Below are 27,040 nucleotides of genomic sequence, written 5' to 3' on the forward strand. Positions count from 1 at the left end.
CCTCATGGGCATCATGCTAAATGAAATAAACCAGGCACAAAAAGACACTGTGTGATCCCACTTAGCATAGATTCATAGAGCTGGAAAGTGGGAATGGGGGTTGCAGGGGGCTGGTGGTGAGGGAGTGGGGAATTACTGGGGACAGTTTCAGTCGTGGACAATGAGAAAGTTCTGGAGATGGACGGTGGTGATGGTTGAATTAAGCTTAGGGTCCTTCTGAGCACCACACAGGTCGTGCCCTCCCTGGCCCCCCCAAGTGTGTATGACAGGCGTGACAGCTCGTTTTATGTTGTCAACTAGACTCCAATACCGAGTTATTTAATCTAGGTATTGATCTGAAGATGTTTTGTACATGTGGTTAATACCTACAATCAAGTGACTTGACGTAGAGGAAATTACCCTAAAAAACGTGGGTGGGCCTTGTGCAATCAATTGAAAGACTTAAAAGCAAAAATTGAGGTTTCTGGAAGAAGAATGAATTCTGCCTCAAGAGTTTCTGAGTTTCCAGACTGTGGGGCTGCCCCACGGATTTCAGGCCTGGGAAAATAATAGCTAACTTCTTTTTTTTTTTTTTTTTTTTTAAATTTATTTTTCCTGCTTTTTTTTTTTTTTAAAGATTTTATTTATTTATTTGACAGAGAGAGACACAGCGAGAGAGGGAACACAGGCAGGGGGAGTGGGAGAGGGAGAAGCAGGCTTCCTGCTGAGCAGGGAGCCCGATGCGGGGCTTGATCCCAGGACCCTGGCATCATGACCTGAGCCGAAGGCAGACGCTTAACGACTGAGCCACCCAGGCGCCCAATAGCCGACTTCTTGAATGGGTATGAACTGTGCACTACTGGTTCTGTTTCTCCAGAGGACGCTGACTGATACATAAGGAATGAGTAAAGTTAATAAAAGGAAAAGCATAGCAGGCAAAACTCTGAGGCTTTGGAAATCCAATCACTCTCAGGTTCTACAGAGGAGGAAACCTAGGCTCAGAGAGGTGAAGGAATTTGTCCAACATCACACAGCAAGTTAGGAAAAGCAGTGTCTTCACTTCAACCCTTTCAACTGAGGTCTGTCTTGCAGCCCTACATTTTTGAGAGTTTGAATTTCATTTCTATTTTTTTTTGAATTTTATTTTTTTGAATTTCATTTCTAAAATCTACAGATGTTGCATTCTATTTCATCATGTAACTGTGTTTTAAAGTTTTGAGTAATATTTTACTGTCCAAATCTTTAAATGACATTTCCGCTCTAGGAAAGAGTGGCACGTTTGTTCTGCAGCGGGAAAAGTACACATACTGAGGGACACACAGCGCAATGTCTTAAGTCTGAAACCTTGAGATGCAGTAAAACTTCAAGTCCTGGAATGCTAGGGCAAACGAATGTTGCGGAAATTGACTTTCTAATTATCCGAGAACTCAGATGTCTTTTCTGGCTCAGGCTTTTGATGAATATAATTTACTCTTCCTTTGATTTGGGATCTTCTGATGCCTGAAGGTCATCCTTCCCAAAAAATTATCATTGCAGAATACTTTCGATATTGAATGTTGTGTCCCGCAAGCCATAAATTGGGCTCCTGAGGGCATCGCTGATAGAGATCCACTTTTTCTCTCCTTCCTGATTTCCTCCTTGCTACTTATGTCTCAGATTCCCACTGGCTGGCCTCTCTTCTCTCCCAGTGGAAGCCTCAGGTCGCAGAAGCCAGCTCTGCCTTCTGTGGCAAACACTCTCATCTCAAGAGATTTGGAAAATCACGGGTGCTGAGGCCCCAAACCTGTGCTCTGACGCTGGGCTTCTAACAGTGGACGGTGATTGCCCACACCATCTCAAGAGACAGGTGGAAGGTTGAGGAATGGCGTCTCCCTTGGGCCCCTGGGAAGCTACATTATGGCACAACATCAGGGCCACCGTTGGGCCATGAGGGCTCTCAAGGTTAAATTTGGGGTGCGAGCTCACCAGCCAAAAGAAAAGGTGCAAATCTTACCAAGTGGAGTAATTGAACTGTGGGTGGCTTCTCCCCTCGGGGTGGCCACCTGGCCCCTCGCCCCACAGGGGCACAGCTGAGAATGGGAGGGGTCCGCGTGAGCTCTGGGGGTCTCAGAAGGATGCACCTCCGCCCAGAAAGTCTCCCCAAATGCAAAGATGTGAGACATTTAAAGGCCCAAGACAGATGCCCCCTCACTTCACTTGCAGGAGTCTCTGCACGGGGATAACGCCAAATTGGCTGAGTCAACCTGGCCACCTGCATGGACAGGGGCAAGAAGATAGACAAGGGGGTGCATAGGTAGGGCTGACTTGAGGGAGGGGACAGCGAAGCCCACCCGCCTGGCCGCCTGGCCGATAGAGCTGCAACAGAACTGGTCCTTCTCGCAGGGTCGGCATGCACAGTCAGCCCCAGAACAGGGACTCATGGCGCCCCCTGGTGGCAGCTGTCCGGAACCAGCCAAGGTACCCAGGTGGAAACAAAGCAGCCTGTGCCTGGCCTACACAGGGGTGGCGGGCTAGTCCCCAACTTTAAAGGGGCCAGGAACACCACAGGGAAGGGAGCAGACCCTGAGGGAAGGGAGCCACTGGGGGGTTGCTGAGAGGGAAGGGTTCTCTATGCAACCCTAGGTTTCAAATTTAGAAGAGGTATCTGGGCACCCTACAAGGAAGATCTCACTTGTAGGTCTCCAGTTACTAAAATGAGGACAAAGGCAAGAGCTATCCAAGGAAGGGAGAGTGGAAGCTGGAAAAATAGCTGCAAGCACCCTAATCCCAAGGGTCCTTGAGGGACCCCCCCCCCGGACTAAAAGGGAAGCAATGCAATAAGGCAGGGTCTGAGCAAAGCTGTAAAGACTGCCTTATCTTGGTTTTGACCCTGGTTTTCTCCCCCATGTGGCAGGTCCTTTCAGAAGATCAAGTGACATCTAGACATTTCCAGAAAATTATCAAAATGTGGGTTTTTTTTTTTCACTTTTGACATCCACAAATGAATGTCTTTACACACGCAGAGCTGGCTAACACTGTCCTGGGTTCAAGATCATTGCAGGCTGTTATTTTAAAGGCCAACAGCTTGTGCACTCCATGCAGGTGGGCTGGCGATTGGATGCAGGCTTGAGTTTGGCGAATGAATACCATCCTTTGACGCTGTTAGCTCATCTCTGATTTTATATACGTGAAGTCATACGCAAAGAGGTCCACAGTCTTCTTGTGGATATAAGGCTGAATGAAGTAGGTGGTCCACCCGTCACCCCACCCCTGCGACACGTGCCTTCTTTGAGGTCAGACTGAGTCAGGTATTGGTTTTTACTGAATTGGGTACCAGAGAGGGACTGAGATCAAGAGGAGGTTGTGGGTGCATGTCTGGTACTAGTTCAAGGTCAGCGTCTTTGCTTCCTGGGTTGCTGGAGGCAACAAATGAGGGCAGGCCGGTAATGCGGTTATCCTCTCCGTCCCCTTCCTAGCCTGAGTAAGTGCCTCCCTGACCCTGGAGTGACCCAGATGGGCTGAAGGCACCTGTTGACCATCAGGGAACCGGCCCAGCTGCTGTTGCCCACCCTGCTCTGAGCCATGTCATAAACGAGGAGGATTATGACCAAGGGGTTGAGAATATCCCAGAGGCATATGGCGAGTCCATTATTCACCTTGTCCATTCGTTCCCTGAGGCCCGGCTTTTACAGATTGTGCACTAACTGATTTGCCAATCATCGGTTACCATCGGTTCTATCAATCAGATCTGCCGACCCAAGTCCTTCCCACGCTGGCTTTAGAACTACTTAATATTTCCTGGGTTTGCCGAGCTGCTCTCTTACATCTAGCAAATGACAGGCAATGCTGGGTCTGGATAGGAGATTAAGGTGGGAGGTCCGAGCCGCTAAAAGGTGGTGGTGAGGTCCCCGCGAGCCCCGGAATTAGACCCGAGTTCGGTCCCAACTCTGCCACTTTCCAGCCGCACGATTGTGAATAAATGGTCCTCATTCTCTCTGCACCTTCACTGCTAATGCCCTCTCCCCGGCACACTCCAGGTCTGGGCTCCAGTCTGAGCCTCGTGCTTGATCGTGGCTAAGAGCTCCTGGAATCTGTCCATTGTGGAGTTTCAACTCGTTTAGGGGCACAAACATGAAATAATCGTATTCATTCTAAGGACTGTTCCCATCACTAAATCACATCTCAATCACACTGTTCTACTTCCTGGAAACATCACAGTTCGGAAAACAGCCGGTTTTATTTACTTTAGAATGTCAACTAACATCGTAATCAAAACTCTTCCCCTCCCCCATCAGAGGTGGGGCGAAGGAGGTGAGGGGCACACTCTACCCTCTTACACACTCCCCTCCCACACACCCCTGCACCCCGGGTTCTGAGAGTCCAGAGCAGAGTGGGAAGGGGCACGGTCTGGCTCTGGACCCTCCGCCCCGCCACTCTCTATGCTCAAGCTGCCTGAGGTTATCTGAGGCAGGGTGGTATCTTGCTCTGATCACTGAGACTGCTACTGCCAGATGATGGTCTCCCTGGGCTGGCTTTGAACTTCACTTGGGCACCCTTGGAGAGCAGCCCCTGTGTCCTCCTTAAGCCCCTGCCAGCATCGAAGCCTCCAGCCCGCTCTGGATGAGACAATGGTACTGTTAAATGATGAGCATTTTCCTTTGATCCTGTCACTAGAACTTCATGACCAAAGTGTAACCCCAGTGGGGATGATGTCGAAGCCCATCTGGAGGCCCTCTGGGAAAGTGAAGCCTGAGCCAAATGGCCTTTCATTCACCCCCAACCTCACCACTTAGTGGTGAGCTCTGCTCTGCACACATGGGCAGCTTCCTGGCTCCCTCCCCTCCCCTATTCCCCGCCACTTCACGGTGAAGGGTGGGCACCCTGAGGTCCCCTTCAGTAGCCTCTGGGGGCCATGAGGAACAACGGTCAATGTTCTCTCATCTAGGCCTTCTGCTTTTCTAATGAAGGCTACTCCTGGAAGCCTTTGTAATGTGGGGGAAATAACCCCTGCCTGGAGAGTAACTGTGGGACCTAATGAGATGACATGAAACAATTGGCTCAAGTGGTAGAAGTGCTTTGGCTGGCCCAGGGGTACTAGTACAGTTGCACAAGCCATACACTGCATAATTCTGGTGTCATTTCACCATGCAGTGAGCAGAGATTATTTTTTATTACAATTTTCTGGCAGAAGGACACCGAGGGTCACCATAGGGTCTAACCGCAGGGTTGGTGGCACTCCCCCCTTGCTAGTCAGGTGCCAAGCCCTCTCTTCTGAGAACATCAAGCCCTGCTCCCCCTTTGCCACGAGCTTCCTAGAGGCCAGAAACCAAGGGCTCATTAGCCATCATCTCCCTGCCAGAATTCCCCATGCACATCTGAGCCCTGCACCTTGGTGATCTCGTGCCCTGCCTTGGTCTGGAGTGCCTCAGGCTAGGACTCCTGTCAGGGATGGAGAGACATCCAAGCACCCTCAACAAGGCCACTGAGCAAAAGGGAAAAGAGGATAGACACATGGGTTCCCAGCAAACTTTGGAGTCAGCTTTAGTCTGTCTTTTAAGGTGCTAGCCTAGGACAGTGTGAAGTAGATTGCATAAAAAGAAGCAACATTTGGATATAGTGGCTGCCAGAAGCTAGTGACATAATCAGAAAATAAAAAGTAAATTTTGAAATAGGATGTGACATTAATGTGATGTATGACTTACAAAGATGGTCATTTTAGCAAACGCCTTCTGAACCCATGCCCCTACTTAATATATGTCATTAAGTGACTCATACTAACTTGATTCTGAATTTCCTTGAGAGCAATATGAAAATAGCAGCTTCTCTGATGAGCTCAGCCTTGGAGTGTTACTTGTGCGGCAGAGGTACTTAGAACTTAAAGATGACACAGTGACCTAAGAACATTCTAAGCGTTTAATTAATATGTGGACTTTGCTAGAAACCTGGAATGCAGCCAGATGTGTTTTCTTCATGTGAGGTATATTTGATGAAAAGAATTCTATAGTTAGAAAACACTCAGAAGGGGCGCCTAGGTGGCTCAGTCGTTAAGCGTCTGCCTTCAGCTCAGGTCATGATCCCAGGCTCCTGGGATCGAGCCCCACATCGGGCTCCCCGCTCAGCGGGAAGCCTGCTTCTCCCTCTCCCACTCCGCCTGCTTGTGTTCCCTCTCTCGCTGTGTCTCTTGCTGTCAAATAAATAAAATCTTAAAAAAAAAAAAAGAAAACACTCAGAGATGGTAAGGCTTCCTAACTTAATGTTGGGGGAAGAACCATGATGAGGCAGGGCCATCTTCTGGCAGCACGGGGTGCTGCAGCCCGGCTATATCGCACTAAGTGGTAAATATGCCACCAGGAAAAATCCAAGTAGACAAGAAACTGTGGTCGAGGGCAAGATAGGAAGGTTTTATGGACTGACAGCAGACAAACAATGCCACAGTCAGGAAGGTGTCACAGGAATTCCAAACCCTTCCAAGTAAAAAGGAAATTGCCTCATTTTGTCTTTGGGGGACAATAGATTCCATTAAGAAAATACCAGCTGGATATTAAAATACCCAGAATGCCTTATTATCTCTTCCTCTTCTTTTTTTTATTTGACAGAGAGAGAGAGAGAGAGAGAGCACAAACAGGGGGAGGGGCAGAGGCAGAGGGAGAAGCAGGCTCCCCGCTCAGCAGGGAGCCCGATGCGGGGCTCAATCCCAGGACCCCGAGATCATGACCCGAGCTGAAGGCAGACGCTTAACCATCTGAGCCACCCAGGCGCCCCTATTATCGCTTCTTCAATCTTATTTTCAATGTGTTCCTTCAGGAGATCTCGCCCACCCTAATCAGAATACAGCAACCGTTTTATAATGGAATGGACAAGATTCACTTTTCAGAAATGTATTTTACTTGGCCATTAAGAACACATTTCTGCTCCTAAAAGCAAGAAATCCTTGGCTTAACTTTGTCGCACTCCTTTTATTCTCAATTACGTGATAGTCCTTATACCATCTTAGCTAGTGCTTTTCTTTTCTACTTTTTTTTTTTCCATACCAAAATGAAGGCACACGGGAGATGGAAAAACCCAGTATAAAAGCAGGACACCCAGAGCGTTCAGATTACTGGCGGTTTTATTGAGTTAGTGGCACACAGGAGTTCTTCCCATGATCAGCGAACGCGGTGTTACGGTGTGGAGTCCAGAGGGAGGAAAGGCTGGGTGAGGGGACAGAAGGGCCTCGAGGCAAGGCCCGGTCCACTCGGTGACATGCGGAGCTCTCTCTAGGGGCCTATCACTCATCTTGGGGGCAACGGAACTCAGGCAGCCCCCTATTTGGAGAGGCAGTGGTCACATCTCATTCCTCCCTGAAAACAAAATGGAGGAGAATGGAAGGTGAGGGCTGGACACTCACGGATAAATGCTTCTCAACAAAGAAAGAACATCCTCCAAAGGAAAATTAGAATTTCCAGAGATTTTTCTGGCTTCGTGCCTGGGCTCTGGCTATAGGAGCAATCGTTCCCAGGCTGGATCTGCGCGGCCTTTTTTCTGGGTCCCAGGGCCCTGCTGGGCAGGGAGGGAGCACAGCTGAGGCCTGCGTACTCACCGGTTCTTATGGCGGTATTCCTGAAGGGCTTTCTCTGCCACAGTCTCCATAAATTTAGGATTGTTCCTGGAGACGTCTTCTGGGATCATCACAGTGATGGGGTCGGAATCGAAGAGCTTCACAACCACCTTAGTGACCCCAGTGGGAACGCTGGAGTCAGAAGTCTGGGACCCCACCTAGGAGGAGAAAGGGTAAGAGAAGGACTGAAATATTGGTCAAAATGGACTCCTTTTGCAACAAAAGCCAGGCTCAGATGTGGTCAGGTGACCGCTTTGCTTTTTACTCAGTTTGACATCCGTAACATTCCATGAGCAGGAGGGCCCTAATTCAGAGACACTTGTTTGTAGGAGTCAATCCTATCTGCAAATGACCAGCCCATGGGGAGCACTCCCAGAGGAAAACTGGTTTTTAAGCCACCATGTTTTCTTTGGGCAGCCCCTGGCTGGGCCAGTGGCAGAAAAGGAATCGGGGCAAGAAAAACAAAAAAAAGCTTCCCAGCACTAGAGAGAGGCTTTCTATTACTGGTAGAGGGTAACACACCAATTCATGAGCCAAGCTACGTGGCACAGGGCAGCGAGGCACCCTCGTGGGAAAAGCACAGGCTTTTCAGCCAGGCAGACAGTTTCTAATGCCTAGGTAAGCCACCTGTCAGTTCTTAAACCTAGGGCAAGCTGTCGAATCTCTCACTTTCGTCAACCATGAATGGGGTCACAATGGGGGCACCTGGGTGCCTGTTGGCATCTGACTCTTGATTTCAGCTCAGGTCATGATCTCGGGGTCGTGAGATCGAGCCCCACCTTGGGCTCCACGCTAGGGCATGGAGCTTGCTTAAGATTCTTTTTCTCCCTCTCCCTTTGCCCTTTTCTAAAAAAAAAAAAAATGGGGTCATGGCATTCTACACCTCACCGGGAGATGAGGCTTCCATGCATCAATGTACTTCAAAGTTTTTATGTTTCCTGCCATATGGCAAATGCTCGATCCAAAGCTTAAGTGCCCCCTTTAATATCTTCCTCCCATTTTGCTTTCAGGGGAGGGTCACATCGCCGCCAGACCATACCCGCCCCACCGAGCTTCAGTGTGTGGCCAAGACGTGACTCACCGTTGTGACCTGGAGATAGAATGGGTCTTCACTTTGAGTCAGATTAGCCAGCTGGGACACCCAACTAAACTGCTCATTCAGCTGCTTCAGCAGGGAGGACGTGTTGAACATCTTCTCCTGATAGGACTGCAGCAGCTCCTCGTACAGCCTGGTGAACTTCTCAGCAATCTGGAGGGAATTATTAAGTTCCTGTCGCAGCTGGACCTGAGCGGGGTTGTTGGAAGAACAGTCTGCCCGGAGATGGGGGAAAAACAAGGCAGAAATGTGAAGGGAAGGCTAAAAAAGGATAAAAACATGAATGGAAATCAGTTCATGGAGCCAGGACCCAAAGCGGAGATACTCTAAATGCCCAGCCACATGCCGTGTGTCGTCAGTCTGTAACAAAATACAGAGCTCGCCCCAGAATGTAAATCAACACGCAGCTTCCTTCATCGACAAAGTCTTGCTCTAGAAAACACTGGCACCTGGACTAACCAGTGTCCTCTTAGTGACATCACTGATTCACCTTTGTGTGCAAGGCCCTTACCTCCTTGGAGACTGGTGAAAGGACGTTGACCACACTTTGAGAAACACTGATCTCAGTCTATGTGCTCAGACCTGGAGCTACTCTCGCTGTGCTAGTCCCCCGAGGGATCATTTCCGGAGAGAAACTAGGTACCACATACTACTCAGGTGCTGTGGATATCCACTCTCTCCAATAATCGCATCTCTTCTACCTTAAGTATTATCAGGGATGAAATTGAGGTCCACAAAAGTAAATCACTTGCTTAAAGACATAGAATGATTTATGGGGCCAGGATTGAATCCAGAGCTTTAACTCTTAAACCTAGGTTCTTCCTCCTCTGAGTCTGTGGCTCTGGAAAATTCTCCAAGCCTGTCTTTTGAGCATATCTGCAGAGCTAGAAATCTAGTGCCAACAGTCCATGACATAGAGAGCTGGCCAGGATCCTTGGTCCATCTGCCCATCATGGCTGGTCACCCAGCTCACCAGGGGGGCAGAGAAGACACAGGGGACTGCTTTGGGTCCTGGAATGCCCACTGCAGGTTGTCTGATCAATAAGAGCTGGCAACTACCCACTATCTCTTTAAAAACTACTGATTTTCTTTTCCTGATTTTTTTCAAAAAATATCTCAAGGATGGTACATCAAACCCTAGCAAGTCAGGGGAAAACAGATCTTTGCACACTGCATTTACTATAAAGGATTACCATAAATGATTATAGTGTATTTGTATTAAAATCTCAAAAATGTTAGGTGAGGCAAGAAATAAAAGCCAGGCTGAAAAGATAATACAATGAATAATCTTAACTCTTTCACCAGGGAAAAATTAAAAAGTGAGAAAAGTCATTGAGAACGGAGACTCCATCTAGAGCAGTGGATCTCAACCGGGGGCTCTGCTGCCCCAGGGGGATATTTGACAAGGTCTGAAAATAGTTTTGGTTGTCACGACTGCTGTGGTGGGGAGGCTACGGGTGCCTCGTGGGTAGAGGCCAGGGGTGCTGCTAAACATCCCACAGTGCACAGGACAGCCCCTCACGATAAAAGTGACTCGGTCGGGGGGCGCCTGGGTGGCTCAGGTGGTTAAGCATCTGCCTTCGGCTCAGGTCATGATCCCGGGGTCCTGGGATCAAACCCCATGTCCGGGGTGGATGGGGGGGCCTGCTCAGGGGGCAGCCTGTTTCTCCCTCTCCCTCTGCCCCTCCCCTACTCGTGCACGCACTCTCTCTCTCCCTCTCGCTCTCAAATAAGTAAATAAAATCTTAAAAAAAAAAAAGCGATCCAGTCCAAAATGCCAACAGCGCCAAAGCTGAGAAACCCTGGTCTAGAACGTTCGGGCAGTGCGTGTTCATTTGGAGGCCCGCGACTGAAATAAGAGGCGGTAACTCTCTCTCGGTGAAGAGAAGGCAGTGTGGGTAAGCTGGGATCAGTGACCGTTAAGATCAGTGCTCGGGGCGCCGATTTGAGCCGGGGCATCTGTGCCTCTCTTCTTCTGGCCCGACGCGTGACTCTCTGGTGGTGGGGAACCGCACACTTGATGCTTCTCTAACTATGGTAGTTGATGGACAAAGCCCGGGAGGCTGGGTTGAGGACTCACCTGCACTTCATACATCAGCCCCTCCCCCCACACTTGTATTTATTTCGCAGTGGCTTCAAAACTTATAGGGGTGAGACTAGGAATATTTAACTAGACTCCAAAGGCTTGCCCTGGCAAACCCAAACGTATTAAGTAAGAGCAAAGCCACAAGATCGATCTGCCACGTCCAAGGGAAACAATTAACTCTTTCCAAGCAGAGACTGCTGTGTGCCAGGAACCATTCCAGATGCTTTCATAGCTGTTACTCAAAGTAGGAAGAAATGAGCCAATGAAGAGATCTGATAAAGCTGAGCGGTGCCCTAAAAGGAAGTACGGTTGACCCTCAAATAACATGGTTTGAACTACGTGTGCTTATATGCGGTTCTTTACAGTATGGTACTGTAAACATAGTTTTCTCTTATAATTTTCTGAATAACGTTTTTTCTCTAGCTTACTTTAAGAATATAGTATATGATACACGTTACATATGAAATGCATGTTAATAGATGGTTTATGTTATCGCCTCCCCTCACCCCCTCGCTGTTCAAGGGTCAACTATATTTCCCTTGCTTTGGGGACCAACCAACCAAAGGGTATTTTGCTGGGAAGTTAAGGTACCACTACCTGTGATCCATGTGTTCTGGGGACAGAACACCAAACACTGGTTAAGAACACATCCCATACACTTAGCTCTCCAACATATGGGTGTCCTATCATCTTGGGAAGTTACTCAACCTTCTTGTGACTATGAGCTTTTTCACCTTGGTAAGATAGGGACAGTCACTGTACCCAACTCAGGGTTATTCTGAGGAAATGAGTAAATGTTTGCAAAGTGTTTACAACAGTACCAACATGGTAAGAGTTTGTTAAACCAAATACATATTATCTAAAAATCCATCATCTGCAGAAAAAAATAGGGAGGTCTACTCGGCACGGCCCTTGGGAAGAGAGTAGCTGGGGAAATCAAAAAAAGATGTCTCCCAATTTCAGGGACAACCCTACCTCTTAGCCCTTGTCTACAGATGAGGGCCCACATGGAGCAGGGCCAAGGACCCCCTCTCCCCCCAGTGCCACAGCTAGAAGTCAGCAGAGCTGGAATTTCAAGTCCCATGTGCCTGACCCCATAAAGGGAGCCCCGGTGAGGTACCAGGGATCCAAGGCTCCCCGACTCACCCACAGACAAGATCTCCTGGCACTTTTCGCACTGGTCCTTCATCTTCAGGCACCCAGTGGAGTTGTGACGGATCTCCTTGCACACGGCGCCATCCTGGTTCTCTTCTGGAGACATACGAGGGAAGAGGGCGTCATGCTGAGGGACCACACAGAGCAATATAGGAATGGGCCTCCCCTCCGACCCCTTCCACACTACTGTTTGCCTCTTTGAGATGCTTCTGTGGGCAGAGCAGGTTGGGAATGGGTTGTCTGCCTACAGACCTAGGCCTCTCTGATCAGGGCTCCCTGCAGAGGGACAGGAGGGGGTTCCCGGGGCTCCCTCACTTAGGTGTGACCTCACCTCCCACCATCTCCATCCGATGAGCCCTTCCTGCCTCCACACTGCCATAGCTATATGCCGTTCTCTTTGGCATCTGACCCTTTCTGCTCTGCATTCTATCTGGCTCATCTCTCTCCCCCTAGGGTCAGCAAACCCCTTGAAGGCAGGAATGGGATCCTTAGAATGGCCTTAGAACACAAGGCTCCCCCCCCCATTATGGATATGCAGTAGATGCTGTTCAATTCAATGTCCTCCTGTATCTCCAAACCGTTTCAAGCCAAACTTTGTGCCAATCCAACGGTAGCTTTAGGAGATGGTGTTGGCTGACCATGTCTGTTAGTTTAACGAAGGAAATCACTTCTACAAGTATTGACTTTTCATGTCCATAGTAGACCTCATTCATTCAAAAAATATTCACGCATGCCCCCCGGTGATAACCAGGAACAGCTTTCTAAACTGTAGCATGGACTGATTATATAATCGGTCACCACTGTAGGCACGGCATCCACATAAAGGCACCTGGGTTCCCAAGACAAAGGGGTCTGGTTCTCTAGAAAGGAGTAATCAAAGTCACGCCCACCAGTGGCTGGAAGGGGCATGGTAAACTTGAGAGAACACAGATTCCAAGTCCAGCAGGGCTACATTTGACCAGGTCCCCCTTTGTTGGCTGTGAATACTTGGACACATTCCCCTACCTGTCATACTTTTCTCCTCCTTAAATGGGGATAATACCACCTTCATGGGGTTGCTGGGGGAAACTGGGATGCCACACGCCAAGCCCCTGGCATAGTCCTTAGAATCTAACGGCTTCTCAGTAACTTGCTTGTTACCAACCCTTCTTAGGAAGAATGAGACGGCTCTAACCTTCTGTGAATTCCATTGGGAAGTGAGGGATTCTATGCAGGTTGACATCCATGGCCTGCTGAGCCTGATGTATCATGTCAAAGAAGGGCTGAAATATGTTGTGGAAATTCAAGGGTTGGTAACCAGGGAAAGGCATTATGTTCCGGGCGAAGCGGGACTTGGGATTGAAGAAGAAAGGCCTCCTCTGGAATGAGCTGAAGGGTGAGTAGCGGTAAGGGTCCTGGGGCTCACGGGCGAAGAATCTGTCCTGGAAAAGCTCATCCATAATGCTGGACACCCGGTTGAAGCTGTCCTGCATGACGTCCAGGGCGTGAGTCTGCTGCCGGTCATTCTCCAGCAGGGAGTCGATGCGGTCGCCATTAATCCAGAAGTAGAAGGGAGAACTCTGGTTCAGAAACTCCTCAAGCTGTGATGGCAGAACGGGGAAGTTAGGAGAAGCTCGCTCAAGTCCCAGCCTCCCCTTGCGCCCCCTCGCTGCCCCTCGGTCACCTCAGTCACATAGCACATGACCAAAGCCCCTGCTGGGCCTGGCTCCCTGGCCCCCCAGCTGTCAGGCCAACACCCTTCCATTCTACCTGCCCAAAGGGGGGAGAGTTTGGGAAGACATCTGAGGCCAAGAGATGCATAAACCCCTGTCACCTGAGACCAGTCTCCTCTCTGGCCACCAAGGATCCCCACACCCCGACTCAGCCAAGGACCAAAGGATGGGCCTTCGGTTCATGAGTTGCAACCAGGCGAAGCCCACAGGGGAGGATGGGATTGATATGAATGTGCTAAAATTCTTAATTCCTTCTGCCTAAGAGGACCCAGGGATGATTCATACTACGAAGTCGTTTGTTATGTCATCCAAATAATTTCTGGATAAGAATCTTCTAACACACGGCATAGGTGCTTTTAATGACTTCACACTTGCTCACTGATAGCAAACGTTACCAACTGATCGTGGACTCCAGGCCCCAATGCAGCCGGGACTGATCAACTGCATCTGGCATGTGAAATGAAGTCGTGATACTGTGATTTATAAAAACAAGTGTATGTGTGGTCTTCGTCTGGTTCCTAAAGCCCTTAGAATTTCCTGTGAGGAGAGCAATAAAGTTATATGCTAATAATTAAAAAAAAAATAAAGTTATGCTAATGAGGTGGCTTTTGGAAAGCACCTGAGGATGGGGGTGGGTTGCCAAGGGAACCAACCAAGATTAGAACAATGGAATTTTTAATCCCATCTCCTGAGTTCTGGAGAGGGGAGATGTGCTGGAGGTTGAACCCATCAGCAATGGCCAATGATTTTATCAATCATGCCCATGGGAGGAAGACTCCATAAAATCCCAAAAGGATGGGCTTGAGGAGTTTCTGGGTTGCTGAACGTGTGAAGATGCAGGAGAGCGGTGCCCTCTCAGAAGGCATGGAACGTTCCCCACCTCTTGTCCATACCTTGAGCTATGCATTGCCTCTCTCTGGTTTTTCAGAGTTAGATCCTTTGATAATAAAACCAATAACCTAATCAGTCAAATGTGTGTCTGAGTAGTGAGCTGCTCTAGCAAATTAATTGAACGCAAGGAGGGGGTTGTGGGAACCTCCAATCTATAGCCAGTCGGACAGAAGCACAAGTGACAAGCCAGACTCATGATTGGCACCTGAAGTTGCGGGGGTGGGGAGGACAGTCTGTGGGCCTGAGCCCTTAGCCCATGGGATCTCATGCCGTCTCCGCGGGGACAGTGTCAGAACTGAACTGATTTGTAGGCACCCAGCTGGTGTGGGAGAACTGCCCCACCTGTTGGAACTGGGGGCAGGACCAGAGAAGGGGCATATTTCACACTCAGTTCCCGCATCTGCCACCCAGAGCCCCGCTGTGCTCAGCAGCCTGTCCCCTTTCACCTGGTGGCCAACCAGCCCCGAGCTGCTTCTGCAGACGCGGGCGTAGAACTTCATGCAGGTCTGTTTCAGGCAGGGCTTACACTCCTCCCAGAGGGCCATCATGGTGTCATTGCACACCCCCTGTGACGCCTTCAGCTTCGTTTCCGAATCCTTGGTATCATTTAGGGCATCCTACGGGAGGACACGAGGTCAGGTTAGCCACGCGGAAGCCACAGGCTTCACGCTCTGCAAGCAGGCACGATGGCGCCGGGCTCTCCACCCCCTCAGGCCTTTTCCCGGGTCCAGCCACACAGAGTCCCTATATCCTCCTCTAGCTCCTGCATTCCCCCAATTGGCCTGGAATTCCCTCCCCACCCAGCTTTAAACATCTTCTCAACTTCGAGACCTGGCTCTTCTTTACAGTCCTCCCCGGCCACTAGAACGCACATGGATATCCCCTTTCTCTGACACTGCCCTTAGTCTTGACCCCAGAGGCGCTCTGAATCTTATTAGTCAATTGCAGCCACGGGAGGAAGCAAGCCTTCAAAATCAAAGTCACAACAACTACCAAAACCCTCTAGCACATCCATGTCATTTGGCCCAATAATTCTATAAGAATCCATCCCAAAGAATTCCTGCCATAAAGGGGAAATCCATATGCATGAAGATATTTGCTATGGTATTTGTTTATGGCGGGGGGGGGAAAATACTGGAATCAACCCGGATGCTTAAAAATAGAAGGTCAAGCAAATCGTTGGTCTACACAGAGGCCGGAGATGCATGGCTTTGCGAGGGTGTTCATAGTTAAGTTTTAAATAGTATAACAAGCATTTTTCATGTTAACAAGTTGTGATTTTGAATATAGTGACTATCAGAAGAGTATGGGGGGGGGGAAAGAGTGAGAAACAGATCAAATGTTAACAGCGAATTGTCCAGAGGTTAAAAGGGTTTCAGAAAACTTTTCCTCTTCCACTTTTCTATATTAAAATCTCGACCAATGAGTGTATTAATGCTTCGAAGAAGAGTTAAGTAGACCATCCACACCCAAAGCAAAGAGCTGACCAGGAAAGAGTTTGAGTTCTGTGAGATCCCTTTCCTGTTCCGGGTCCCCTGTTCCTGCTGGGAAGGCCACCAGGCCTCCTACTGAGCCAATGCACCATCATCAACTACACGGCCCACTTCCTTTCTTTCCCGTTCACAGATTCGGGAACTAAGACGGCATGGAGTCTTTTCCTGAACTTGATGGGCTTTATCACAGAACCTGGATTGTAGGATACCAAACTCTGATGATAACCACAAAAACTCAAAAATAGGACTTGCCTGACACTTCTCTATGAGCTACTTGAGGATTCTCATAGTATTATGCTGAGCGAAATAAGTCAGTCAGAGAAAGACAAGTATCATACGATCTCACTGATATGAGGAATTCTTAATCTCAGGAAACAAACTGAGGGTTGCTGGAGTGGTGGGGGGGGAGGGATGGGGTGGCTGGGTGATGGACATCGGGGAGGGTATGTGCTATGGTGAGTGCTGTGAATTGTGTAAGACTGTTGAATCACAGACCTGTACCTCTGAAACAAATAATACATTATATGTTAAAAAAAAGAAGAAGATAGTAAGAAGGGAAAAATGAAGGGGGGGAAATTGGAGGGGGAGGTGAACCATGAGAGACTATGGACTCTGAGAAACAAACTGAGGGTTCTAGAGGGGAGGGGGGTGGGGGCATGGGTTAGCCTGGGGATGGGTATTAAAGAGGGCACGTAATGAATGGAGCACTGGGTGTTATACGAAAACAATGAATCATGGAACACTACATCAAAAACTAATAATGTAATGTATGGTGATTAACATAACATAAAAAATTAAAAAAAAAAAAAAAAAGAATGGTGAAGAAAAACACTGATACCAAGGAAGGGCATTAAGTGTCAAAAGAAACTGCTGAATCGGCCAGCATTTCCCTAATTGGCTTCTAGGGAATTGTGCTAAAAGCTATGATGGGGAGAGGAGTGCCTGGGTGGCTCAGTAGGTTAAGCGTCTGCCTTTGGCTCGGGTCATGATCTCAGGGTCCTGGGATCAAGCTCCATGTCAGGCTCCCTGCTCAGCGGGGAGCCTGCTTCTCCCTCTCCCTCTGCCCCCCTCCCTACCCCCAGTCATGTGCACTCCCTCTCACTCCATCTCAAATAAATAAATAAAATCTTTATAAAAAAAAAAGCTATCATGGGGAGAAAAAAGGATTTCCTGATCAATTTGGTTTGGAAAACACAGGGTTAAATGAAGTTCTACGAACTTCTTTACTACAGAACTTCTCAGAGCCTTTAAAACACTTTACTATGCATTATGGGTCATGGAGGTGGCAGGTGACCTGTCTTAGCATCTCCTTCATTAGGGGTAGGGAGGCAATGGGAGTAGGTTTTTAGGATACCCTTAAGGAGACTACTGACTTTTTAAAAATAAGTCGTTTATTCCATTATGGTGTTTTAGTTTTGTTGAATCATTAAGCACAGGCTAGACCCACTATTTTCACTATCCGACTTAAGTGTCTCTTTATGAAGTACTCAGAACTCTAGAAAGCCATGGGGTACAGCAGTGTGTACCTGCCTTAACCCCAAAGTTATTGCCCTACTCGATAAGCTTCCTGAAGGTAGGGTACCATCCCCCTCCTGACCCAGGACAGACCCAAACCAGAGTCTACCTTGGAGCTTGCATAGTCAGGGTTTAGAAAAATCTATTGAAGTGAATAATCGGTCATCATCAGGCCCTGGGCCAGGCTGGTAAGAAACCAGATCCAAGATCTAACCCCTTGAAGCTTTCAAAAGCAAAGAAACCTTCCCTCTTTTCTTAACTACAGCCCCAGCATCAGCAGACACTAGCCTGAAAGGGCTGAGCGTCACCATGACAACCCAGCAGGGCACCAGAAGGGTGATGACCACTCCCCTCCAGCAGGGGAACTCAGGTGGTGGGGGGGCGGGTGCAGTCAGCTGGCTCCTCCTTACCTCTTTCTTCTTCTTGGCTTCTTCCAAGTTGCTGAGCAGTGATTTGCGCTCCTCGTTTGTTTGTTCTATTAGGGTCTTTATCTGTTTCACCCCCTTGAGAGCATTTTTAATTTCCTTATTAATGTACTTACTCCCCTCGGTGGACATTTCTGCAAGAGAAGGGCAGGGAGGGAGAGTGAAGAGAGAGGCAGAGATGGTGCTGGGGATATCACCCTAGAACCAGCTGGGATGGTCTGGAAGGCCAGTTCGGTCTAGGGGCTGTCAAGGCTGGGAGCACCCACCCCGGCAGGCAGCCTTCCGGCCCCAGCTTTGCCCTGACCCGGGGGCCCGTCATGGGGCTTATTGTGGACCCAGGGCCCAAGTAGCGATTACGCTAGTTGCTCAGGGAGCACAAAGCACTGGCCCAGGCACACCCCAGGGGAGGGACAGCGAGCAGCATGATGCCCCTGCGGCTCTGGAGAACGAGCCTGCCCAGCTGCATGAGAACACTTCCACGGAAAAAAATATCCTGAGAAACAGAATAGAGGAGCATAGGGGAAGGGAAGGAAAAATAAAACAAGATGAAATCAGAGAGGGAGACAAAGCATGAGAGACTCTTAATCATAGCAAAGAAACTGAGGTTTGCTGGAGGGGAGAAGGGTGGGGGGATGGGGTAACTGGGTGACGGGCATTCAGGAGGGCACGTGATGGACTGAGCACTGGGTCTTATATGCAACTGATGAACCACTGATCTCTACCCCTGAAGCTAATAATACACTATATGGGACTTAAAAGAAAAATTTTTAAAAAAATATTCTGGAAGCATAACTGTTCAAACATCAAAATGTAAAATCTTATTTTGGACACAAGTGTTTCTGGGAGTCCGTTTTACCAAACATCTGAACTTCCTTATTCCATGGTTCCACGTGATAGGGGACACAAAGATGAATTAATGGCACCGTTCCACAGGAGACCATGATCGAGACACAATGCTGTGTGGCAAATGCAATGAGACAGTGTCACTGAGGTACTGAAGAAGTAACAGCTAAGGCTTTTCTGGTGGTTCTCCTGGGTCAAGCACTGAGCCGGCCACATCACATGCCCTTTTATGCAATGCTCTCTGCACTGAGGTCATCCCCCCCCTGCACCGACGACGAGGAAAAAGCAGCAGAGTGAGATCAGATCCTTGCCCCGGGTTAATACAGCTAGGGAGTCACAGAGCCAGACACATACCCAAGTCTGATCTCCAAGTTTGAGTTTTTAACTATGACCCCAGAGAACCAGTCAGCTTGTAGGACAAGCATGGGGAGGAGGGCGGGGGGTGGGGAGGCTCCAGGAAAGGCCTGGCAGAGGAGGGGACCTCGAAGCTAGGCTCTGCAGGACATTTCCCCTTACCTGGATATAGAGCATTGGGTTTCTAGGTGGAAAGGTGTAGGGTACATATAGTAGGTGCTATGGAGACTCAAAAATGGAAACTCACAAAGTCTCGAATGAGGCAGGCTTCCCGGAGGAGGCGTGGGCCCCGGGACAAGCAGACTGGTGAAAAGGGATGCAGCGGCCAGAAAGTGCTGGGGATACACCTGAAAAATGCCCAGAAGCCCACCTGACGGCCAATAACATAGACCAGGTAGCTGGGCGGGGGAGGAGGCTCTGAGAGGGGCCAGCCTGAGCAAAGCAGATGGGATGCACAGGACCAAACAGTCTCTACCGCTTCAGGCCCTGGCAGAGAGGAAGTGTGCTAGGACAGGGAACACCTGCTCCACTTACCCTGGAGCTCTGTGTCTGAGACCATCTGGTCTCCCAGAACCCGTCCATTCTCCCAGGTCAGCAGCAGCCCCACCAGCAGCAGGAGAGTCTTCATGGCGCCTCCCTCTCCAATTCTGGAATCCCAGCAGGCCTCTGTTTGTAGAGAACAGGAGACTGTCATGGTAACAGCTAGCCAGGCTGCTGGTTTCCAGCCCGGCCTGCAGCCTACAGCAGCTTCTCCAGAGCCCCACGGAGGCCCTGCCCTCAGCTGGCCCCTCAGCTGCCATTACTGTGTTTTTATCCCCCAGGGAAACTGGGAGAAAAGCTCAGTCTTGCCCCTGGACCCCTTCAAAAGAAAGTGGCTACAGGGAGGAACCGTAGGAGAAGATGCCTAACACAGAAGAAACGAGAACTCTGGAGTCAGAGCTCTGGGCTCAGGTCCAGCCCTCCCCCCAGCACCCCCCACCCCCGGCCGCCCCAGAATCGCTGACTAAGCCTGAGCATGTGCTTTCTGCATCCAGGAAGGAGGTCTATCTGATACCTGCTCATGTCAAATAAACCCTCAGAAAACCTCTCTGGGCTGACTCACTGGCCCCTCTCCTTCCCCAGCCCTGATGTGGGGACTGCGTAGACTCCCCCCCTTGTGCTGTGTGCATCACTAATCGGGCCCACAGCAGGCGTTCCCAATCCATCACAAAAGAAAAATCCCCTTTTTTTCCACCAAGCCTCAACACCCCCTAAAACGGCCTTTCAAGACTCTGAGGCAGTGAGAGCCAGCCCTTCAGGGGTTGGCAGAGGAAAATAAAGGTCATTTGCCATCCCTCGCATGAGACCTGAGATCTATATCCCTGCACAGATTTGGGGTATAAATGCAGTAGAACAGGGGGCAATTGTCTTCAGAGAGTGGGGGGGGCAAAGTCAAAGGGTTAAAGGGTGGACCCCACGCCTCCCCAGGAGAAGTTTCCTCTGGATGGATGGGCCCCTCTGCCGCCAGGTCCCTTTCCCGTGGCTCTCCCCTTTGAGCCCACAGTAGCGTGCCCTGCCAAAGTGCCCCTGCCACCACTCAGCTGACTGCTGGGAGCCCAGGACAGCCCAGTCTTACACAATGGACCCTTTCCCAGAAGCTGGAGCTGTTGCATAAAACAGAACCCTTCTCCCCAGCAGCCCGTCTTCTGGCCTCCTCCCTCTCCCCCCCCCCCGCCCCCCGCACCACTGTTTATCTGAATTCTCTCATTTCCCCTAACAGAACAGGGAGGTGGGGTCCCCCCCTTCCCGAAACTGTGAACATCTAAAAACTGCCCTCAGCTCGGCAGGCCCATAGGGACGTATTTGGTAGCACATAAATAAAGGAAGCCTCGCCCGGAAAGTCATTAGTCAAGCGGCCAAGCTGTGCTTCCCAAACCAGCCACGCAGAGCAAAGGAGCAGCGTGGGAGAAGAGAGTGGGTCATTGCCTTCCCCAAAGACAGGGTGGGTGGCTATTTCAGGCCTGATAGAAGGCCCAGGGCTCATGGGCTCTGCCCTAGCTGCTCACTAAGGCCTGAAATGCCTCAGACAGAAACAGAGCTTTGGCCACGCCAGAGAGAGAAAGCCAGCAAGAACACCCAGCTCTCGGGGAGAGGCCCCGGGATACTTCTCAGAAATTCATACAAGAGCCTCTGAAATAGGTCTGGACCAGGAGACAGGGCATTGGGCCCTGAAGAAAAGAGAGCTGAAGGCAAGAGCACTGACTGAGGAGTCTGGAAACCCAGCAGCCAGTACAGTCTCCCACCAGGAGCCTGGGCCATGGGGAGCAGTCTCCTGGCCCAATCCCTCTGCCTCCAAGGGGAGGTCAAACCCAGAGACAGCATGGGGCTCCCCAGGCCCGCAGCAGGCTGGCAACCCCAGGAGGACAACCCAGCCCTCCTCACCTTCAGTCCAGTTTCCTTCCCTGACACCATGTCACTTAAATCTGAGCCTCAGTGTCTTCATCTGTAAAATGGCCCCAGCGTGCACCTCCGAGACCTGAATGCCTTCTGCCAACACAGGGGTCTTAGATAGTCATAGTAAATTCTGACTATTCGAAATCTGACCTAGGACCAGCTGTGGGCATTGGCAGTATCTTTCGGGGAAGTGGAAGGAGGTGGCATGTTTCAGAGGGACCGAGGAACCTGTGGTCCCTCCCTGTGGGGCTTTGCTCCTTTAGAGCACCTAGGAATCACCCGGGGCGGGGGGGGTCTCATGACAATGCGGACTCCAACTCAGAACGTGACATTGACACTGCTCTTCCAAGGACAGCACTGGAACTGCCCTCCGTATGCGCTGATTCTCCTCTCCTCTCAGCTCGGGCCTGGGCACCCGGCTGCCAACTGCTCTGACTGGGACAAGCCCTGCCAAGGTCCTCCACTCCCCACCTCCGCCAGGCAGCCTCTTTCCCCCAAGGACGCTTCACCCGCGCAGATGCAGCCACGGGAAGCACGCAGAGACCTAAGCCAAGCAGTCACGCAGCTGGGCCGCTCCACGGTTTTTTAAAGCCCAAGGCCCAAGCTCCTATCCTACTGCCTCCCCAAATGTAGAAACCAAACCGAAAAGAAAAACGAGGCACCTGTAATTCATACCATCCAGACGCAACACTGTGGTAGATCTCCTTCTATTTTCTATGCATTTGTGTGCAATCAGATCCCTTACACCCACTATCTTTAAATAGTCTTTAAAAGCACACCTCTGAGGCTGCAGAGGTGTCCTGCAGTCCTGGTCATTAGTCATTAGTCAGAGAGTGGGGGGGGGTACAAAGTCAAAGGGTTTTGGTGTCCTCTATTTTGCCATCCCACAAGGTTGGGCATTTACATTGTATGTAATTTCCCACTGTTATTATAATGAAGACTCCAGCCGGCACCCTATCATTTTATCTGTCCTTATTCTTAAATCCCCAATCTCTCTTTAAAAATAAGCATAATAAGCAGCTTCTTCTTCTTCTTCTTCTTTTTTTTATTAGGTCCAGAAATTCTGGAAGATCAAGGTTTCAGTTCTAGTCCTGATTCTGACACCCACATGCTGTTTATCTTGGGAGAGGATCCTAAACCTCTCCAGGCCTCAGATTATCATCTATAAAATGAGACCGTTGGAGCAGATGTCTGCGATCTGATGGCGATTGTGACTTTTCTCTGATGTATCCTGGTGCATTAGGAAGCAGAAAGAGTGGGATTTAAGTGGTTGCAACATGTACTTAAATCAAAACATACTTATAAACACCCTATGGAGAGAACTACGGATTTCGGGAGCAGACAAGATGACCCAAGCAGGCAAGCTGACAACCACCACTGGAGCTCAGTACCTGGACAAGGAGGATGCCACAGGAAGGTCCGGGCCCCCGGCATTAGTTCTCCAAGTCTGGGTTCCCCATCTTTGCAAAAGGAGGGTCATTACACCTGTCCTAGTTACCCCACAGAATTGTGGCTGGAGCTAGCGAGTACGGGAGCTCCGGAGTCCCTGCCTGAGCGCCACCGCCCAGCAATTCTGCTTCCAGCTCGGCGGCCTGGTGATGGGGCTCGGGCCACCTCCCTTCCCTGGTTCCCCGACTCCATCCAAAGCGCAGCTCAGACAGCTCAGGGAGTACCAGCGATCTTCCTGTCCTCTCCTGGTTGCCACCCCTGCCCGCCCTGGGTCCCGGTGGGGCTCTGCGCCGGGTAGGAGAGGTGGGGACATCTCACCGGTCAGCGGCGCCCGGCGACCGTGCGCAGCTCCTGGCGACACCGCGTGGTGAGCACCGTGAGGCGCGCGTATTTATAGCGCTCTGTCTCGTCTACACCCCCTTTGGGGCTGGCTGCAAACCTGCATGACTCACGCTCAAAGAATGCTGTGGAATTCACCGGGAGCTTTCTGGAAGCTGGCGCCGGAGGGGATGCGGAGGCGGGGTAGGGGGGGGCGCTCTCGGGCAGCACCGGGCGGGGGGCGCGCGTAGGGTGGGGTTGGTGCGGGGGAGGCAGGGCATCTGCACGGAGATGGGCGGCGCCAGGGTGCTGCCGTGCACCGCTCCCCACTCGCCGGCGGCTCAGAGCTGGGTGACAGTCCCCCCAGGAGGGGAGAGCTCGAGCTAACTTGCGCAGCTTGGCGACCCCTCCACAGGGTTCCAGGGGTCCACTGCGCTCCCGGCCGGTTCCCAGTCCAAAATAAAATCGCACAGTTCTTTCACATTGAACGTGAGCCTTGTTCCACTTAAGTAGAAAAGCATCAGAAATAATGAGGGTGGGATGGAGAGGGTGTTGTGGGAGAGAAGAACACAGAGGGAGAAAGAAATATCGACTTCTCCCCCCATCACAGAGATCCCGTGGGCCTTTGGTGCACCTGCTGGCCAGGAAGAAACAGAAGTGTATTTTTAGGGGTGAACAGAGCATACATTTGGGGAACCAGAACGTCCCCCTGGCTCCTTGATTCCTAAACCTTAAGCAGTTATTGTCCCCATCCACTTGGGGCCCAGAGCTGGGCGGGCTTCATGGTGTGGGATTCGGCAGCCCCACACTTGGCTTGAGGGCTCTCGATGCAGTCTTCAAATTCCTCATAGTTGTTGAACAAGGGGTCCTGAATTTTCATCTTGCACCCGGCCTTGCAAATTATGTGCAGGTCCTCTTTGCAAGGGGGCTCACTCAGCTCGGTCTGTCTCAGTTCCCTCTGCTGACAGGAGGAGCTTATTTCTAGACTCCCTTTGGCAGGGCGCTTTGGTGTGACAGAGAGATGGGAGACTTCTCGTCACCCCCAGGCAGGGAGGCTACCAACCCAGACGTCCCTCAGGTATAGCTACTTCTTGGGAAGGAAACAGAGCCACCCACTCTGGACCCCCAGGACATTTGCACTCCAGGTGAAAAGTCAAGCTGCCTGCAGGTGGTTCTCACACCAATGGGGGGAGATGGATAGGCAGAGGGGGTGTAGGTAACCTGGTTTGGATGGCCGACTTTGAAAACCATGTGAGACGGAAGCCTTTAGGGGAGAGGAGACCTGTATGGTCAGGGGCTGAGTTTTTCCGCTCACAACTTCAAGAAATACAGCTTGAGTTCCAGTCCCTGGTTGCCCAAGGTCTGGGGACAACTGGGACCCCACCCTTTTTCCGGAGGGAGCACGGATGCAGCTTCTAGGCCTATGAAGAAGTTGGGGCACTTGAGCTGGTTGCATGGATTTCTGACTACAGTCTCAGCTCTGCCCTAAGGTGCTGGGTGACCTTGGACAACCACTTTGCCCTCTGGGCCTCAGCCTCTTCCCTGTGGACAACGAAGAATCTGGAAGGTAGGTGTCATCCCTAAGGTCCCATTCAACCTCACCTGAGACAATGCCAAGTGTTGAGAAAATCAGCCCAGAAGGAAAAAAACTCCAGTGAAAATGTGGAACAATATTTCTCTCCTGAGGCTTCCTTTTATTTTTCTCAAAAAAAAAAAGAAAAAAGTCTAATTATCAGTAAAAGCTACATTTTCTATGGAAACTGCCTCCTCCTTAGCATATCAATGGCTGAGGTCACAGGAGCTGTTTTTGAGCACATTCCTTGTAACTTTTCTGTTCTGTGCCGCCCCCCCCCCCCACATCTGGCACAGGAGGCACAATTCTGTGATAATTATATTTGTAAAAATCAGACGTTGGAGGACAGGCAAGGAGATCTGCCTTAGTCAGCTGAAGTCGGGGAAGGGAGGAGAGGAAGAAGGGATTTGGAAGAAAATAACACGATTCACAGCCAGGACTGTGGTCCCCTAGGAATGATTACTTGATTACTCTAGCTACTAAGCAAACAAGGCTCAGAAGATTAAACTTTAAGGGGGAAAGTGGGAATTTTGAAAGCTCTCACACCATACTTCAGCGCTGACTCCCCACAACCACCAGCAACGTTCCCCCCAGGTGATCATCCTGCCTCTGTTTGAATGCCCCCCCAGTGACTGGGAGCTTACTACCTGTATGCAAACAGCTGTCTAGAAAAGCTAATGATAGTGTTAGGTTCTCAGAGGCAGGCTCCTGCAAGGGCCCCAAGCCCAGTTTTGTCCTTTGGAACCATACAGGAAAACCCAACCCATCTCCCCTTTGCTAGTCCTTCACATATTTGAAGGCAGAGCTAAGTGCTTCTCCCAGTGATCTCCGGGCTTATGGCTGCCTGCCCTGTCCTTGTTTGTGGATTCCTCCCCAGCCCTTCAGCCTTCTGGACCTTGCCTCTCTTGAGGCTCTGAGCCCAGCTGAGAACCTGCCAGTGCCAGGGAGAGCTGACCACCTTTTCCCTTGCTCAAATGCTCTAGATGAGCTTTTGTTCAGCTGCTGAGTCACTCGGCTGATTCATATAGAATTCATCATCTTTTTGGCAGATGCGGCTGTTTAATCATTTTGCACCCATCTTGGACTTGTGCAATCAGTTTGGGGTTTGTAACTTGATTTTTTTTTTTTTTTTCCTGGAACAGGGGACCCTGGGGAGGGGGGAGGGGGAAAGTAAAGAGCTTTACGTTTACCGATTTATCTGATTGATCTCTGTGTGCTTTGCCCCACCATCTCTCCCCTGCTGCGTGGTATCTTTGTCATGCATCCCCCTCACGGCCACACTGTCCAGCTCGGTGCCACCAGCATGACAGGTTAACCAGCGCCGACATAGCTGGGACAAGCTAGAAATGGACAAGAGCAGTAAGGACCCCGTGGCCTGCTATTAATAATGCCTCTCCAGGCTCGAACTGTTGAACGGGGATATTCCGTCGATTACAGACCTATGAAAAAAATCACGCATAATACAATTATATACAGTAAACTCAGCCCACAGCTGATGCAGAGGTGTCCTGAATGCTTTTTCAGGGCCTCCCCAACATACAGAAAGTTTCACTCCATCAGTTGCATTTCCCTATCCTCCCATCTAGGAAATACTTTTTTGGGAAAAGATACGAAGCTAGCCTCCTCCAAGTTGCTTGTCATGGACCTCGAAGTAGACAAATATTACTTAAAATATCTTCACTGTTACACTTGCTATTGACTGACTATATGGTCTAGATTTTACTCCAGAGTTGGTCAACTCTAACATTTAGCTCCAATTCTTTGGTTAGTGGGCATTTTTAATAGCTTTATTTATTTATTTCAGAGGTGGGGGGAAGCAGAGGAAGAAGGAGAGAGAGAGAGAATGCTGGAGCAGACTCCCCGCTGAATGCAGAGCCTGACATGGGACTCCATCCCAGGACCTGGAAATCATGACCTGAGCCGAATCAGCTGCTCAACAGACTGAGCCACCCAGGTGCCACAATGAGTGTATTTTTAATTGGCCCCTGATCTGTCTCAGGGCAAACCTACTTTTTCCACAGCCACCGGGAATCCAAGTAGTTATTATTTTAGATCCGTGGTTTTCAATGGGACTATACAATGGAATCACCTGGGGAGCTTTAAAACTTACCAGTGCCTGAGTCCCACCACCAGAGGTTATGA

At 50.1% G+C, this 27,040-nt stretch overlaps 1 protein-coding gene across 1 annotated transcript; it reads right to left on the bottom strand.

Moving 5' to 3' along the window:
• Positions 1 to 7,048: 7,048 nt before the first annotated feature.
• CLU (clusterin) lies at positions 7,049 to 23,501 on the bottom strand. The gene is made up of 9 exons (XM_021699022.1): positions 23,326 to 23,501; positions 19,660 to 19,791; positions 17,914 to 18,062; positions 14,942 to 15,112; positions 13,067 to 13,472; positions 11,884 to 11,988; positions 8,637 to 8,866; positions 7,538 to 7,713; positions 7,049 to 7,298 (listed from the first exon to the last, which is right to left on the bottom strand). Exons 2-9 carry the CDS (start codon positions 19,751 to 19,753, stop codon positions 7,289 to 7,291), a joined length of 1,341 nt encoding a protein of 446 aa, XP_021554697.1. The 5' UTR covers positions 19,754 to 19,791; positions 23,326 to 23,501; the 3' UTR covers positions 7,049 to 7,288.
• Between the last annotated feature and the right edge of the window lie 3,539 nt (positions 23,502 to 27,040).

Source organism: Neomonachus schauinslandi, chromosome 2 (assembly GCF_002201575.2).
Source record: "Neomonachus schauinslandi chromosome 2, ASM220157v2, whole genome shotgun sequence".
NCBI lineage: Eukaryota > Metazoa > Chordata > Mammalia > Carnivora > Phocidae > Neomonachus > Neomonachus schauinslandi.